Source organism: Arachis hypogaea, chromosome 13, assembly GCF_003086295.3.
Source record: "Arachis hypogaea cultivar Tifrunner chromosome 13, arahy.Tifrunner.gnm2.J5K5, whole genome shotgun sequence".
Classification (NCBI taxonomy): Eukaryota; Viridiplantae; Streptophyta; class Magnoliopsida; order Fabales; family Fabaceae; genus Arachis; species Arachis hypogaea.
This window is the reverse complement of record NC_092048.1, coordinates 132,550,251-132,568,767: the sequence shown is the minus strand read 5'-3', so window position 1 is coordinate 132,568,767 and position 18,517 is coordinate 132,550,251. Positions and strand designations below refer to the sequence as shown.

The following is an 18,517-nucleotide window of genomic DNA, read 5'->3' as shown; positions in this document are numbered from 1 at the left end:
TTCAGTTCATTTTGATATAATTTTCAAAAATTGTGATAAGTTTAATTTTGATATAATTTCAAAAACAGTGAGTTCTTCAGTTAATTATATGAATTGTTGTAATACTGAATAGAATTTTCATATAATTTTTAAAAATAGTGATAAATTTAATTTTGGATTATAGATTTTGATGGCTGAGGTTTTATTTTACTGTATGTAATTTGTAATTTGTATGTAATTTAGATGGAACAACCATTAAGTAATCAACCGCCATAAGATAATGCTATCCAAAAATTTCAAACCGGTTTCTCTTGAAGAAAAATTGACCCAATTTAAGAATATTTTACTGTGAAGTATGACAAAAATCATAAGGCACAATATACATGTATTTTTTGTTTGAATACTTATAATGGAGGGAGATATATAGAATGAAATATCACCTTACAAAAATTTTTAGACAAATTAAAGTAGGTAACAAAATCACTAAAAAGGTTTAACTTCAATTCAGAAGAGTTTTGGTGGAACATAAAAAAAAATAAGATGGAAAAAAAATTGAGGAGTAATCTTATGGCTTGAAAATACAAGTACAAGAAAGAGAAAAGCTATTGTTGTTATACAAATTAGAAATTATTTTAAGGGAAGGACTATTCCAAAATCTCAATTGACTTTAAAAAGTGTTTTGTCCAGTAAAAAAAACATGCATAAGGCTAAATTGGGACATACTAAATGGATAGTTGATGCCTGTATTTTTTCCAATGTAATTCAATCACCTTATTTTCAACCCGTCTTAAATAGTATTACTACAATAGGACATAATTTTAAAGGACGGTTATATAATAAAACGAAAGTTTATTTGCTAGCCGATCTTAAGAAAGAGCGTCTATATTACTTAAATACTACTTAAATAAAGATTCTTGTCTAAGTACATGTTTAAGCTATAATATTTCAATATTTAGTGTAGGCTTTTTTTTTGTATAATTTATATCAACTTTCTTATTAAATTATTTAAAAAAATATTATATATTCATAAAAAAATCGATTACCAAATAGGTATTATGTATTTTTGTGTTATGTGTGTTTATATATATATATATATATATATATATATATGTTTATATATATATATATATATATATATATATATATATATTTTCACAATATATTTTTATTTTAATATATATTTTATATAATTAGTAGATTTGATGACTGAATTTTATAATAAACATCAATTATAAAATAAAATAAATCTTTAATTATAAAAATAAGTATATATATTGGGGGTAGCATACAGATGACTAGATGAGTATTTTTTTTTTCAAGATATAAAGCTTCTTATATACATATTAAAATAAAAAAAAAGGAATAGATAGTTTTGTTAATATATTTTTTGGGCATTACTATTTAATGATATATCATTGGATAATTAAAATTATTGTTGATTTATATTATAAAAATTATTTAAAAACGATATATGAATTTAATTACCTAATAATGTACATTTTTACAATAATACCATGCCAAATTGAAGTACTTAAAAAAATGAATAAAGGATTATATTTTTAAGTTTGCATGTGAAAGACATGCCGGTGCGCCAGCATTCATTTTTCTGCTCTAAAACAAAATTCCTTCAAGTTTGTGTTGTGAGTTGTGACACATCCCAACACAACCAAGTTTCAGTTTTCCATTTTCAGGTTTTGTATCCCCTCAACCCCATTCTTCTTCTTCATCTTCTTCTTTCTTTCTGTTTTTTTTCTCACATGTTGATGATGTCTACATTCCTTCTTTACTCTCTGACCGCTTGACTCTGTTTATTGTTTCTTACTCGTAAGTGTTGCGGTAGTACTACTATTCATTCTTTCCATATAGAAACCCCAAATTTATGCTGCATCATGTTGGTGAAAGTTCGCAACTTTCAGTTGTATTGGCCATCTTGTTTCTTTGCTCTAAGTCTGTAACTCCTAATCCTAGTTGATCCAGAAAGAAGTAACTGATTTTTTTTTTTCTCCCACAAATGTAGGCTGAATTGTTTGCAAATGATGAAGAGTGAAAGTTGTGAAGAGACTCTGATGAAGCTGAGAAAGATAATAGTGAGCCTTCAGAATGAAATTGACAAGAGGGATCACAAGCTATTCGAGATGGAGTGTAAACATAGTGACACACTTGATTGTTTGCAAAAACTCATTATGAGGCTTACAGAGAAAATTAATTACAAAGAAAGATGTCTGCTTGAAATGGAATGCAAGTACAATGAAGCTTTGAGCATGGTTGAGAAGTTGAAGAACGACAAAGATGAGCCCCGTGAGGGATGTTGCAATGGTATTCTATATTCTGGTATAGGTGAAATGTGTTTGTGATGGATCATCATCCTTTGTTTTGGAAAACTTGCTGGAAAGTCAAAAATATTCTTCAATCTACTGGGCACTGGCACTTCTATTTGCAAATTCTACATGGATTATACTTGATTTTTGGTTTGAAACTGCCCTCAATATCTCTTATGTGACACATTTATTTCTCATTTTCTCCTAAATTTGTTGTTAGGAGGAAGGAATATTGTAAAATGTGTGTGTGAGTGTCAAATGTCATTGTTTGAAAAGGTTTTAGGGCATGTTTGAGATGTCATAGACTCATAGGGGTAGGGTAGAAGGTTCAACAGTCTGTTATAGTGTTATGTTATTATATAGGTGAATTCTATGGTGCCTATAACTTGGTGCCTAACTTACTTTTTATGACAACTTTTGAATATTTAATGATTATTTACTTTTATACTTTTAAAACTAAATATTGATTTTTAACCCTTTTTGGTAAGTTAGACAAACACTTTTAGGCACCGTAGCAATCACCATATATATATATGCAACCCTTTTAGAGTGAATGAGTTAAAGAAGAAAATATTTAGCCAACTAGTGTAGTTCTCGTAGTTCTTAGTTTTCTTTAGCTTAAGGAGCCTCCCATCCCTAGAAGGAAGAATTATTCAAATTTTCCATAACGGTTGTCCATACACAGGCTTAAACATTTTGAACTGAGAGTTGCTTTCAAAATATCTTTGGAATTTACTTGTATATGTTTACCATGTTTTCTTCTTTTAAGCTTATGCTTCTTTTTTGTTCTCCACCTCCCCCCCAAAAACCAAAAAAAAAAAAAAAAGATTTACCACAGATGAAGGACATGGTTGTTGATTTGAATCATAACATGGAATGTTTAAAGGAAGAGCATGGGAAGATTACCAAGCAATTGGAGGAGAGTAAGGCCCTAAATGAACTGCAGCAGAAAAATTTTATTGAGGAGATTCAAAAGGTCACAATTGATCAGATCCTTCAATTGTTGATTATTTGGGATGCTTGTGTGGTTTCCTGTGATCAAACATTCCCATCAAGTATTGTAGCAGTTTAATTATATAACTTGGTTGAAAATTCGGATTCTCAGCATTTTGTCTGTCTTTTGTTTTGCATTCAATAGTATCTTCAAAGTTACTAGTATTTAATAGCATTTTCTGGCTGAGATGGTTCCTAGAAGCTAAAGTTCATGTCCGTCCATATTTTCAAAGTTAAAATTAAAATCTGTGTTTTCTATTGATAATAGCAAGAAGAGAATGTGACAAAAAAAATTTTGAGAATCTTAGGGGTTTTAAACTTGCAATTACATTTGAGATGTGACTCAAAGATGGAACTTTAATCTGAATGTACAATTGAATATTTTAAATTGTATCTAAATTACTATCTTTGTTGAAACTTGCTTTCCTGAATCTATACTTTTGACTGTCGCATACAGTTAAGAAGGGAGTTACACAATCAGAGTGATGTAGAAAGTGATGAAGAAAGTGCTGGTAATTTGAACACTGCAATTACAACTTTTCAAAATCAGTTGAAGGACAAAATGGAATATTTGGAGCGTGTGGAAAACCTTAACAGTTTCCTGGTAGTTAAAGAGCAAGAGTATAAGCAAGAACTACTTGATGCTCGTAAAGAATCTATAAATGTAAGATTTCATCCCTCCTTATTCTGCCACATACACAGTCAAGTTTACATGATTAATCTGCCACAATTAACTATCTTAGATGCATACTGTTTATCATTTTTTCTTGTAGAGTTTACAAGACATGTTCGGTAGTCGATCTCAACTTGGAATTAAAAGATTGGGAGAATTAGATCCGAAACCTTTTCGAGATTCGTGCTCGCAGAAGTACTCAAATGAACCATGGCAAGAGATATCCGCCATGCTATGTTCATCATGGGAGGAGAATCTGAAGAATTCAGCTTGGCATCCTTTCAAAATAACCGAGGTCAATGGTGTTTTACAGGTATACAATATTTTCAATCGTGTCAGATTATTGTTAAGAATGCTACCGAAGACAAGGTAATTGTTTTGAGAAATTTTGGTAATTTCAGAAGATAATAGATGAAAATGATGAAAAGCTGAAATTGCTGAGAGATGAGCATGGTGAAGTGGTATACAAGGCTGTCACAGATGCACTGATGGAAATAGAAGAATACAATTCCAGTGGAAGGTACACTGTGCCAGAAATTTGGAACTGGAAGGAGGGAAGGAGAGCCACACTGAAAGAAATTATCCAATACATTATCAGGCAATTGAAGACTCACAAGCGCAAAAGGAAGGTCTGATCTTGTAAGTATTTTTAGACTTCATTCATCTAGTTGTGTTGCAGATGAAATTCTTGCTTGTCCTTTATCCACTATATAAGTTACATTATGCTGTGAATAACATAACATGGACCCAACATAACATATATTTGCTGAGGTTTTGGTCTTATTGTCCAACAGGTAACTAAGAGCATCAGAAGCTGTAGATTTGTGGAGGAAAAATGTATGAAGTGCCTAAGAGGATCATAAGAATCTTCATTTCTCAAATGTAGCAGTGATGCATATCCTCTCAAAAGAGACCATTACTAGCACTAGCAGCACATGCTTCAGCAGAACTGCTACATAAGTAGGTGTACAAAATACATGTAGAAAAACATTTACACTCTCTTTTATCTACTATATACTATATATAATCTACTATATACTATGTACTTGCCATACATAAAGAGAACATAGGAGAAATCTAATATAAAACTCTCTTTTCTAAACTACTCTTCAACATATATAAATCATAAAAATAAAAAATGTTATTTATCATCTTAACACCATTACTATTATTATACATATTTAATTTATAAAAAGTCGGTTTAATATATGTGTGTGTGCGCGCTTGCGCTGGCGTGTGTGAGCACCATGATATATATAGACATATAGTGCTTCACAACTTGGAGTAAAAATGGATTTGCTGTAGAGTAGATAAGAAATTTTCATACAATATACTGTATGTCACATGGACTTTAACATTGCTTCAAAAAACCTCAACAAAATATAGTGGGGATGATCAAACAAGAAAGCATTTTCAGATGCCGGAACTTTTCTTGGGAAAAAAGGTCCATAAAACGTATATATGTATTTTTATTTTGTTTTATAAGTTGTTTCTATGTATATCTTCCAAAAAAATAAAAGAAAATTGGTAGATGATAAACTTCAAATAATTATGTTGGTTGATCCACATTACTCCTTACTAAACAAAGCAGTATAACTCGAATAACAGATTGTTTTCAATATAACTGTAGTTTCCTATATGTATAATTTTTTTTAGTTAAGAAAATATAAGAAAGCTGAGTAGATTAATGACTTGTTTTAGTTAAAATTGATAGCAGTAGAGTAGCAGTACAATACTAGTTGTTGGTTCAATCCAACAATGAACCCTGAGTAAGCAGAGGAACACCATTGTTACCAATGACTTCATTCATGAGATATATATGTTGTAGAAAACAGAGAGAAATAAATAATTACATGATGATGTGTTCCTTTTTTGGCCATTTGAAACTTGAGAGTTGAGAGTAATACTGATTTGAAGGATAAGATTAGTAGCTTCAGAAATTAATTAAGTGAGAAGATGGAATACTTAGAGCACGTGGAAGAGGTCAGAATTAAATGTTGTTTTTGATAGTACATATAATAAGTACCCATGACCATGAGCCAATGACCCATCCATTCTATTATTTCTATCCACGCTTTATTAGTTTTAGGTTTATTTTAGTCTTTAGAGATTAAAGTTATAAATTTACTTTCTGATTGTGTATTAAAAATAAATAATTTTTTTGTACATAAATAATTTTTTTGTACATAAATAATTTTTAAAATGATCTAAAAATATGATAAAAAAGGAGTCAAAGTTGGATAAAATATAGTAAAAAATATGGTAAAAAAAAACTAAATTAATGGAAGTGGATAAAAAGATGATAAAAAATATGGTAAAATATGGTAAAAATTGGATAAAATGATAGAACCCAAAAGAGTCAAAGTTGGATAAAAAGATGGAACCCAAAAGAACATCTTGAGGAGTTGAATTTCTCTTTAGTGGGAATTAAATTAGTGGAAGTGGATTAGTTGGATTTGGAGTGTAAAGAGTGTCATCTAGTTAAAAAAAAAATCAAACTAGATGTCCCTTCACTAATGTGACATGTCATGAGCACTCCTTTTACCCATACACCTCTTTGAATGAACACAGCAGAACAGAATTTTAGTTTAACTTGTGGAAATCAACTTCTTCCATTTCTAGTTAAAAAGATTTGAAGTGATGGAAACACCTAAAAATATTTTCTATCAGCTACCTTATTTAGTAACAAGTCTTGGGGTAAAAGAAATAGGCCAAACATCACACTATAGCCATTGGACAATAGACTCCCTCCTTAAAATGGTTTTACACTATAAAAAGACCCCAAATCACCTCTTTAAAGGACTTTTTTCTGAAACTTAGGAGCTCAAAAAATCCATCTTTTCCTCTCCTCAAATTTTTCTCATTGTTCTTCATTTTATTCATCAACTTCACAAGGAAAATTGGCATTTGGGTGTTCCACCAGAACACCCGATAGCAATTAATCAACCACTGTCCACTTTAAACAAAACTCATTCATCCTCTTGTGACATTAGTGGAGGTCTCAACACTTGTTCTCCACCTCTATTTCTCATCATTAGTTCTTGTATTGCTTATTTGTTATTAATAGAAGTGTTTTCCTCACAAGTTTACTTACCCCGAATCTCTCATCTTAACCATTTTTCACTTAATCTATTTTTCACAAAACTCACCCAAATCACTTTCTAAAGCTTCAAATTTTAACTTTTTAACCGCCAACATATATTACACGGTCATTTTTCTTCTTTATATAACAATTCTACTTGTTTGAAATGTTAAGTGATATTTGACATTAGCTTGAGTTAAAATCTAGGTTCTATATATAGATGGTTTTCTGGGCTTTTTTACCTATATACACATGGAAAATTCATTTATTCCCAAAATGCTCATAGGTGGAAACTGTTCTTAAAATGCGCAGCTCCATTTTATGTATGGCTGCCACGAAATGGATTTCAACACCATTTCGGGCTAGGTGCCCACGAAATGGGAGCACCATGTCAGGTACAGCAGGCACGAAATGGAGATCCCATTTCATGCGTGGCAGCAGCGAAATGGGGGCACGCCAGAGGTGAACATGTCAGGTTGGCTTCACACGATATGGACACCCCATTTCTAATGTACCGCACACGAAATGAGTCAACTCAGTGTGTACCACACACGAATTGGAACAACGACTAGGCTATAAAAACCCTTCTCCTACATAACTGATGCCACAATTCCAATTCTCACTTCTTCTACCCTCTCTTCCTCTCCGTGAATTCCATTTTCATAGAGGTTAGTTTCACCAATTTTTGGTGTGGTAATGGCCTCTGAATACATTTATGTGGTCATATATCAGAATGGAGAAATTTCGCACACAGCCGAAGGGGTGACATTTATGTGTGATGACCCACTTTGGATAATGATTCCCCCACAATCATCTCTGCAACAACTAAAAAATCTTATTCTGATGAACACTGGGTTGGTTGGGAAAAAGGAGATTAGTACCCTGATTTACAGGATGCTAGTTGCGGTAGCTAGTTCCTTTGCATATCAGAAAATGCATATTAAATCTGACCAGCACGTGTCGATGATGTTTTCGTATCATCGTAGCATTAGAAGAATCTATTGTATGGAACTTTGTGTGAAGCTCCAAGATGTGGGGGGTAGCTCATCTAGTTCGAATAACGTGGAGGAAATGCGAGGAAATGCGAACTTTTGGTCCTGGTGAAGCCATTCCATTTTCGGAGATTGGTAGGGCTCGCAGTCCATCTTTTAATGCCTTCGTGACGCTCGCCCAGAATGTAGAAAATCCTCACCGACATCCCTCCCCCACTGTCCATGTTGCATATCTGGAAGGAATTGCCAACGGGTTGGCTGACTCGTCGAGGAAGACAAGATTGAGGATGATAGCGGAGAGGAAGCAGAAGTTGTTCCGGAAACCCAACCGCTTGAGGGCGATAGGGTTATCCCAACTCAGGTCGAACCGATAAATGTGATAGGGGTAGGAGGTCTTTCCAGCAGCACCCCCGACCACTATCTGCACCTAAGTCTTGGTCCAATGAACTCGACTACCGCGGAGGACATACCGAGCAACTATGCTTTGACCGGTGAAATGGAGCTAGAGCTTGGATTGAAATTCCTGAATAAAGAAGCAGTTATGCTTGCTGTTAAGAACTACAACATCTGTAGAAGTGCAAAATTTAAAGTAGTGGAGTTAGATCATACTCGGTATGTATGTCGATGCAAATTTTTTGGTGACCAATGTCGCTGGATGGTAAAGGTTGCGAAGACGAGGGCTTCCAGATTTTGGAAAGTTTGAAAATACCAAGGGCCTCACAGTTGTTTGGCGTCTGCGACGTCGCAAGATCATAATCAACTTGATTCAAATGTCATATGCCAGCATATATTCCCCATGGTTTAGGTAGACGCGACCATTTGCATAAAGGTGTTGTAGGGTTCTGTGGAGTCAGCGTACGGATACAAGGTGTCTTATGTAACAGCCCAGACCACCCGCTAGCACGATATGTCGATATTGTCCGCTTTGGCATACAAGGCCTCACGATTTTGCCTTTGACGATAGGGATGATAACCGAAGCCCCCACATTCACTCGTCAAAATGCGTCATGCTAGAGAGAGATATCCACACCCTTATAAAGCATACTTCATTCTCCTCCCCAACCGATGTGGGACCTTACAATCCACCCCCTAACGGAGCCCAGCGCCCTCGCTGGCACATCGATCCGGGCTCTGGCTTTAATACCATCTGTAACAGCCTAGACCACCCGCTAGCACGATATTGTCCGCTTTGGCACACAAAGTCTCATGGTTTTGCCTTTGACGATAGGGATGATAGCCGAAACCCCCCACACTCACTCGTCAAAACGCGTCATGTTAGGGAGAGGTATCCACACCCTTATAAGGCATGCTTCGTTCCCCTCCCCAACCGATGTGGGACCTTACATCTTACAAGAAGGTTTGACTAGCGAAGCAAAAGGCAATAGCCAGAATCTATGGAGACTGGGATGATTCATATACCCAGCTGTAGAGATATTTCAACGTGTTGCAAACTTTCATTCCAGGTAAGACCATACGCGAGACTTTTGTCAGATTGCGTACTTGTTTTGCGTTCGTTATTCTGTAGTGATAAATTTGCACTTTCGTCACAAGTACAATTTTTGATCTTCAAACCCGACCATACTACGTTGGCAACACGCTTGACCATAATAGTGTCATGTTTCATCAAGTATTATGGTCATTCCCATCGTGTGTCAAGGCATTCAAGCACTGCAAGCCACTAGTCTCGGTTGACGGAACACACTTGTATGATAAGTACACGGGAACCTTGTTGATGGGAATAGCACAGGATGGAAACAACAACATACTTCCCATAGCTTTCGCGCTTGTGGAAAGGGAGAACACAGATGCGTGGTACTTCTTTCTGACCAACTTAAGGAGACATGTGGCTACTCAACTGGGGATTCTACTTATCTTTGACAGGCATGCAGCTATAAAGGCTGCGCTGGAGTGAGATGGTTGTAGATGGGAACACAATGTTTATTGTGTCCGACACATTGCGTCTAACTCTGCAGCAAACTTCAAGAGCAAGGAAGCCAAAAGGCACCTTGTTAACGCGGCATACTCAAAGACGCAAGAGCAGGCACAACACTACCTTGAGTTAATCAGCGTCGAGGATCCCGCCACCTCCCCGGCAATGATGGCTTGGATTAGAGGGTTAGAGCCACCAAAATGGCTCCAACACCGCGATGAGGGTCGCCGATACAGTCACATGACAATGAATCTTTCTGAGTGTATCAACTCCATGCTCAAGGGGACTCGTAATCTTCCAGTTTGTGCAATTATTAAGTCCACCTACCACCGCCTAAATGCATTGTTTGTCAATAAAGGTCAACAGGCAGAAGCACAGGTTGCATGTGGCCAGATATTTTCACAATTCTTGCAAAAGGCAATACTTGCCAACAGGGAGGGAATCACGCAGATGCTTGTCACATCATACGACAGGGCGACGTCGATATTCACAGTCGATGAGATAACCGTTGTAGGGGCACAGTCCAGATTCAGGGTTTTCCTCTAACAACGAAGGTGTGATTGCGGATACTTCCAAGCATTGCACTATCCGTGTGCTCATGCCCTGGCTGCATGTGCCCATGCAAGGCTTGACTGGCAGTCTTATGTCGACGATGTGTATCAGATTGAAAATGTGTTCCGAGTATATCAGATGGAGTTTTCTCCATTGCTCGACGAGGAGGTATGGCCACCACATGAAGGACAACGTCTCCTTCCCAATACCCACATGTGACGATCAATGGAGGGCCGACCTGTTTCCACAAGGCTTCGAAATGAGATGGATGACGTCGAGCCTGGTCCAGAAAAGTGATGCGGTATTTGCAGGCAACCAAGGCATACCAGGAGACATTGTCCCCATGTTGCTGGCACTTAGGATCGTGGCCATACCATGCATTGTTTGTGCTTTTATTTTCTCTTTTATTTTCTCTTCAATCGGGCAGAGCTGGGATCCGACCGTGTCATCGACAGAAGCTGATCTCCTCCCTCCAACAGGGGGTGACTCTCAGAATCATAGCGTCGAAGTGCAAGTTCTAGGTCGGTGGGTGTGTGTGGTGATGCCTGATGAGGAATGAATTGATCTAAGCCATCAAAGAAAGACGAAAAGTTTGTCCAACCAACTCGATCCATAGAATCAATCAGATCCTGTGTACCACCCCCTGAGATGAACCACCCTCCTCGTAGGTACTATGATACGGCATATACTGATGCACAGTGGATGACTGAAAGGGGTCGTCCGCCACGAACGGCTGCGGGCAGTAGAAATTCCCTGGCAAATGCGTCTCCGCAGCTGGATGCTCGTGCTGATCCCAGGCATTAACCTGAGGTGGATCCTGTAAGACCCAAAACTTTTGAAAAGCCTTATTCTAAATTGATTTCAATTTATTTACTCATTAACAACTTTAATTTTAGAAATTATTTAATTAAAGCTAATTAAATCAAGTTTTGATAATTAAATTAAAAATTTTCTCTAATTTTATAATTATTGGATAATTTTCTATATTTGAACTATAAAATTCAGTAATTGCAAAATAATAAGAATTTTGTATAAATTGATTTAAAGAATTGAGATGATGGAATTTAATATTTTAATTTTTATGAATCAAAAAATTAATTATATTATCTCTAATTATTGAATTAGAGAATTTATTTGAAAATAATTTATAAATTGATAATTAAATAGTATTTTTACAAATATTATTTGTGGATTAAAAATTAGTTTTTGATTTTCAATTACTCCTAATTTTAGTGAAATGACTGAACTACCCCCAACCAAAATTCCCAAATTGGAACCTTAATTCTAAATCCCTAATCAGAAACCTAATTTTCCTTTCCCAGCCGCTATTACCCCTTCTCCCTTTCTGAAACACTAACACACACACACACACAGAGATGGAGAAGAGAGAAAGAGAGGGCGCAAGCGGAGGAGAAGAGGGGAGGGAGCCGCGCCATCACCATTCAGCCCGTCGTGCCACTGCCACGGTGCCATCGTGGTCGCCGACGAAGAGAGATGGCTCACGAGTGGGAGGTTCGCGGGCTTGGAGCCACAGTCATGGAGAAGAGGCGTCGGAGAGAGGGAGCTCGCGGTGAAGAGAGAGACGCACGAAGAATTGAAGCCTACGACTAGCCTTGTCACCGTCAGCGCCATGGGTTACTGTCGTCAACCTCGCGAGCTACCACCGTGTCGTCGTTACTGTGCTGTAGCGCCGCCGTTCAACCTAATCCCGCCGTGTCTCTATCGTCGTTACTGTTCCGAGGTTTTTGCCGTTGATTCTGATTTTGTTCTATTTCGGTTGAAGCCGTTGTTGCCTCTAGTCGCCAGAAAACCACCACTACTCCTTCTGCCCCGCCCCTGCTTCGTTAGGGTTTGCTGCTTTTCATGGTGAGACTGAACTTGTTTTGCCTCCTTCACCATGTCAGTTGGTTTTAGTTTCACCTAATATCCATTTCATGTTAATTTTTAATTTTCCAGAATAAACGGTTACTGTTTGGTGTTGATGTTGCTGGTGTTACTACTGCTGGTTCTAATGCCATTGCTGCTGTTGCTGTTAATATGGAATAAGTGGGTTTGTCGCCTTTGCCTTCTTGGTAAGTGTTTTTAATTCCAGAACTTTTGAAATCAATATTCCAATATAAGTTATTAGAGGCTCTGAGCTGTTAGTATTGTAGGATTGAGTTCCGATGATTTTATATCAAAGTTAAGGTTGCTGTTGGACCATCGGAGTTTCTGGCTGCTGTCGAAGCTGCCGCTGGATCAGCTCGGGATTGTGGCTGTTCCATTTTGCTCTTACTGTAGGTATATCTTATTGCGAACCCTCGCCGTTAGTTTTTTATCATGTGTTATTAAGGTTTTTGCGATATTTATCTTTTAGGATTGAGTTGTCGGGATTGCCTGTTGCAATTAAAACCGTTTCTGCTATTGCGGAAGTGAGCAGACCTACGATTGAAGCTGCAGTTTATTCGGGCGGAGAAGAATGATTCTTGTGACGCCTTTAGTTTATGGGTTCAACTTTTGAGGTAGGGGTTTTCCTTAAAATCTAATTTATATTACAGAGTTGTGATAAATAGATATTAAAGTGAGAGAACATATGCCTGTGATTATAATTGTCTTCTAAATGTGGTTGTTTGCTGGACTGAATGACTGATTGCTTGATTGCTTGAGTAGTTTGTGATTGCTGAAAAGAAATTAGTTTGAAAGGTTATTTAGTTGATTATTATGAAAAATGGCTTTTCTTGGTTTTGAAGCTATTTTTGATGATGTAAATGAATTGGCTTTGGAAATGGTTTAATTTTGAGTTAGTGACTTTATAAATGACTTTATAAATGATTTAGTATTTGAGCTGGTTTGATTTTAAAAAGAGATTTATTATGGGCACTGATTCGCTTTGAAAATAATTTGATATTGGAACTAGCTGAATCTTGGAAAATGATTGAGGTTTGGAAAAGGTTTGAGAAATGTTTGGACGGGACCCGAAAAGGGTGGCAGAATCGAGTTTTAGAGGAGATGTTGCCAAAATTTTATAAAATTAGAAGTTTCATTTGAAGTAGTTATTTTAAAAGGATTAATTTTAAGCATTATATGATTTAAGATTACTTCATTTATCAAAGAAAAAGTTATGTTTTGGATTGAGAATTGTTAGTGAATGAAACGGAAAAAAAGGATGACGAGGATTGATTTGAAATATGATTTTTGAATGAATTTGGAAATGGGATATGGATTGACGAATGATGATGATATTGAGAATGGATCAGATATTGATGAATGATGAATGAATTATTTATATGGCTTATGAATTTGAAATATCTGAGATACGAGGTTCCCTGGATTAAGTGTCGTGGCTTGCCACCATGTGTACCAGGTTGAAGACTCGATACTCTGTTGACCCTACGACGTAAGTGTGTGACTGGGCACTACATAAATTCCCGGAAATGTTACCCCCATTGAGTAATATTGATTATTTAAGAAAAAGCTATGCATAGACTCTTGGGGATGCACGTCGGGGGACAGTCTAAGTACAATTCAGACTTGTCGGGTTGGCTGGATAACCGACAGATGAGCCTCATCAGCCATAAGACAGGCATGCATCATATGCATTTGTATGCTTTGCTTGAGTTTGAACTTGTTTTGGTTTGCCTAATTGCTAAACTGTTCGTAACTGCTACTTGAACTATTTGCTGTAACTGCTGCTTACTTGTGCTTTCCTTGTCTGCCTTGCCTGTGTTTGTTCTGGCGTGCTACATTTGAGATTGAACTTTGGTGCTGAATTAATGATTGTGTTGTTTGATTGCGTGGTTGGTTTCTGATTGAGTTTTTCTTATAAGAAAGGAAAGGTTTCAGATTTCTGAAAGATTAAACATTGTTTCTTTGAAAAGGTTTTGAACGATTACCTATTGGTTTTTTTAAAAAGATTCATAAGGCAATGATAATCACTGAATTTGAAAACAGTTTTCCTATTAAATGTCTTCTTATGACAACTTTGAAACTCCATGGTGAGACCGTGTGGTTAGGTTCTTACCCCCCTACAGCTTTACTTTTCAGGAACCAAATGAAGAAGCACTAAGAAAAGTTATACTGCGTTTGGTTTATATGTTGTTGTATTAATTAGATTATTTTCTTCTCTCATCTTTGTTATTACAATTTTGTAAGAGGGATAGGAGTTGTATGTTTTATATATATTATATTATAAGATATTATGTAAGAAGTCTTGTATATAAATCTATGCCTGCTTGTTTATTTTAGATGAAGTATGTATTTTCGGTTTATAAAGTGATTAGCGATACGGTGTTGAGTCACAGGCTCCTATTTTAATATTTAGTATGTAAAGTGGTCGTAATACTTCTTACTATCAGAGTAGCGCAGCCGGAAGCGTAACTTCTAATAGTGAGGGTGTTACATTATGGTATCAGAGCAGTTCATCCTGATTAGAGCCTTGGGAATGAACTGACTATACTTCATGGCATACTTTGCGTGTCTGTCATGTTATAGGTCTTGTCCAAATGATGAGAATTGGAGCTTTATGCACATGACTGTCTTTTGATTAACGCTGTTAGCTTACCATTGCATATCTATTGATATTAAGTATGGCCAGCTTAATGTTGATGGTTTATGTGTACGGTAAAGTTAATGGGTTATCATGGACAAAGTAGATTTAACAAGCGATGCGGTTTACGGGTTCTGGGAGCATTAGAAATTAATTTTTTTTAAGTTAGACCCGTTTTGACATGTAATCTTGTTTGTGATGCATAGCTTAGTACACTGTTTTCTCTTTTATTGGTTATGTTGGAATTCCTTGCCTTAGATCTACCCTTTTAGGATATGAATCGACTCTCTTCCCAACCGCACATATTCATTCCTATATATATATATATTTCTGCTTGATTATAATCCTGATTATTCACTTCAAATTATTTGGAACGTTTATCCTTGATGTTGCTCATATTTCTCTTTATAACTCATGAGTTTTTCTTTCGAGCTGGTTTTGAACTTGTTTCGCATGACAACGATCCTTAATTCTTTGAAAAATAATATTTATCATTATCATTATTTATGCATCTCTTCATGAATTATGTATCCTTTTATTCGATCTTAAATCTATTTTGGCGTAACACATAATTCTTAATACTTAAGTGATTTGAAATCGTGAGAGTTACAATTTGTAGCAAGCTAATTGTGCGATTTGGTTCTTCTGCTTCGCCTTCTATAACTTATGCTTATTCATCCCACCATACAATCTTTGATCCTATGTTCCTTTAAATAAATAAAGTAATCCCCTTGGTAAAAAAAAATTTTTTTTGAGTTTTCCTTGGTACGAAAAAAATAATTCTTGTCATATTCTTTCGAAGTTTTTGTTTCGGAATCTTCGTTGAAAAGAGTTTTGATCTTTTTATTTTATCTGATCTTATCTGTAACTGTTCACATCCTGGGTCGAGCTATCCGACCTGAGATGTTCAGTAACAAAGCGACCGACCTCTTCAGGTCAGGCTATCCGACCTCTTCTCAAAGAGGTCGGCCAAACGACAGGAAAGCCCAATAAAGGGCCCAAATAGAGGAACACGACCCAAATCCAAAGGTAATCCAAGCCTATAGAGATAAAGGCAATTCCCTTGAGGATAAGCTGACCTCAACTCAAAGATAAAGATAAGATAAGATAACCAACTTATCTTTTCTAGAAAGGTCACTCTACAACCACTATAAATATACTGGAGCACCCAGGTATAACCCATACTCTGATTCTACAATAAACCTGCTTAATACCCGTGCTAACTTAAGCATTGGAGTCTTTTGCAGGTACCCCCCACCCTCCGGTGACCAAGGATCAGAAGTGCAGCCAGTCCAACAAGTCGGACACAACAGCTTCGGCCGCCACCAGCCAGCCAGACACGTCATCTCCGACCAGTACTGAAGATCTCATCCGAGATCGACCTACAATTTCAGGTAACCCACGGAACATTGGCGCCGTTGCCGGGGAACCTGGAAGTCATCCCATCATCATGGCGGACGACCATGACAACGACCATGATTCGGATCTAGAGGATAGAACGCCGCACAAAAACGCGGACGCTACACCAAAAGATACTCCGGAATCTAACAGAGACAAAAACTCATCACATCTGGGAGTAATAGAAGCACTTCAAGATCGTCTAAAGCAACTTGAAAAAGAAAGCCAGCATCAACGAGAAGTTGGCAAGGATCTACAAAAAGAGGTAAGGCGACGTCGGGAATTGGAAGATAAACTCCTGCAACTTGAAGCCGATCTCAAAGCAAAGGCTACCCGGACCACCCCTGAGGACAATTCACGCAAAGATCAAGATCCATTCACTAGGGACATCATGAAAACTAAAATCCCTAAGGACTTCAAACTCCCAGACATGACTCTGTATGATGGCACTACAGATCCCAACCATCACCTCAGCAACTTCAGAAGCACAATGTACCTCACCGACGCCTCAGACGCTGTTCGCTGCAAAGCTTTTCCAACGACCCCTACAAAGACAGCAATTAGATGGTTTGACAACTTACCTCCCAAGTCCATCTCAAGCTTTGACGACCTAGCCAAAAAATTCCTGGCCAGATTCTCCATCCAAAAAGATAAGGCCAAACACGCCCCCAGTCTACTAGGAATCAAACAAGGATATCGAGAAAGTCTTCGCAACTACATGGAGAGATTCAACAAAACGTGCCTAGACATACAAAACTTGCCAACAGAGGCCGCCATCATGGGCCTCATCAATGGCCTACGAGAGGGACCTTTCAGCCAATCTATATCGAAGAAATATCCCACAACTCTGGATGAGGTGCAGGAGCGAGCAGAAAAATATATCAACATGGAAGAAAACTCTCGGTTGGGAGAAACCTCAAAATTCGGATTCTCCTACCGAGACAAAGATAAAGAATCCAAAAAGAAGGAAGATCGACAAGGGGAGAAAATTAAAAAATATCATAATTACACCCCTCTTAGGGTATCCCTGGTAGATGTCTACAAAGAAGTTTGCCATACGGAAAAGATACCCCCAGCTCGACCACTCAAAGGTAAAAGAAGAGGAGAAAATTGGAACGAATACTGTGAATATCACTGAGTCCGAGGGCATTCCACAAACGAATGCTTCGACTTAAAAAATATCATAGAAAAATTAGTAAGAGAAGGAAAATTAGATCGGTTTCTGGCCACCCGAGATGATGATCAAAGAAAGAGAAGAAGGGATGAAGATGTCGGACGAAACGAGCGATCACCTCGTACACCAGAAAGACATGTCCATATGATACACGGAGGATTCGCAGGAGGAGGAACCTCCAAATCATCCCGCAAAAGATATCTCAAAGAAGTATATCATGTTAAAGGAAAGGAGGAAGCTCCCGACATTCCTGCAATCACATTCACCAAAGAGGACGCATACGGCATCATCTCAGGACACGACGACCCTATGGTCATCACCATCATACTGGCAAACGCCAATCTCCACCGCACATTAATAGACCAATGGAGCTCCGCCGACATCTTATTCAAAACTACCTTCGACAAGCTCGGCTTAGAAGAAAAGGAGCTTAGAGCATACCCTAACAACCTGTTCGGACCGGGAGATACCCCAGTACAACCGCTGGGATACGTGTCACTACATACAACCTTTGGAAAAGGGAACCAATCCAGAACACTCAAGATAGACTGCATCGTGGTCAACGTGAGTTCAGCCTACAATGCCCTAATAGGTCGGACAACACTAAATCAACTCGGCGCAATAGTCTCAACTCCGCATCTATGCATGAAATTCCCAACTACAAAAGGGATAGCTACAATAAAAGCAGATCAAAAGATGGCACGCCGCTGTTATAACGAAAGTCTAAACCTCAGAGGCAGAGAAGAAGAGTTCCATACAATTGAGCTCGGTGGAATTCAGAGACGAGAAGAACTCCGTCCACAACCCAAAGGAGAAATAGAGAAAGTTCAGATCGGGGATACCTCGGACAAAACAACTAATATCGGCACGATCCTGAAGGGAGACGCAAAAGAATTACTCG

General features: G+C 37.4%; 2 protein-coding genes across 2 annotated transcripts; both read left to right on the top strand.

Moving 5' to 3' along the window:
* The first annotated feature begins 1,671 nt into the window (after positions 1-1,671).
* Positions 1,672-5,065, top strand: LOC112733666 (factor of DNA methylation 1). The gene is made up of 7 exons (XM_025782705.2): positions 1,672-1,803; positions 1,997-2,310; positions 3,125-3,273; positions 3,748-3,954; positions 4,064-4,276; positions 4,365-4,602; positions 4,758-5,065. The coding sequence occupies exons 2-6, from the start codon at positions 2,013-2,015 to the stop codon at positions 4,596-4,598; spliced, it is 1,101 nt and encodes a 366-aa protein (XP_025638490.1). The 5' UTR covers positions 1,672-1,803; positions 1,997-2,012; the 3' UTR covers positions 4,599-4,602; positions 4,758-5,065.
* Positions 5,066-8,479: 3,414 nt separating this feature from the next.
* LOC112735461 (uncharacterized) lies at positions 8,480-11,078 on the top strand. Its single transcript, XM_025784996.1, has 5 exons — positions 8,480-8,649; positions 9,589-9,918; positions 9,961-10,501; positions 10,607-10,687; positions 10,947-11,078. Exons 1-5 carry the CDS (start codon positions 8,480-8,482, stop codon positions 11,076-11,078), a joined length of 1,254 nt encoding a protein of 417 aa, XP_025640781.1.
* The last annotated feature ends 7,439 nt before the right edge of the window (positions 11,079-18,517 follow it).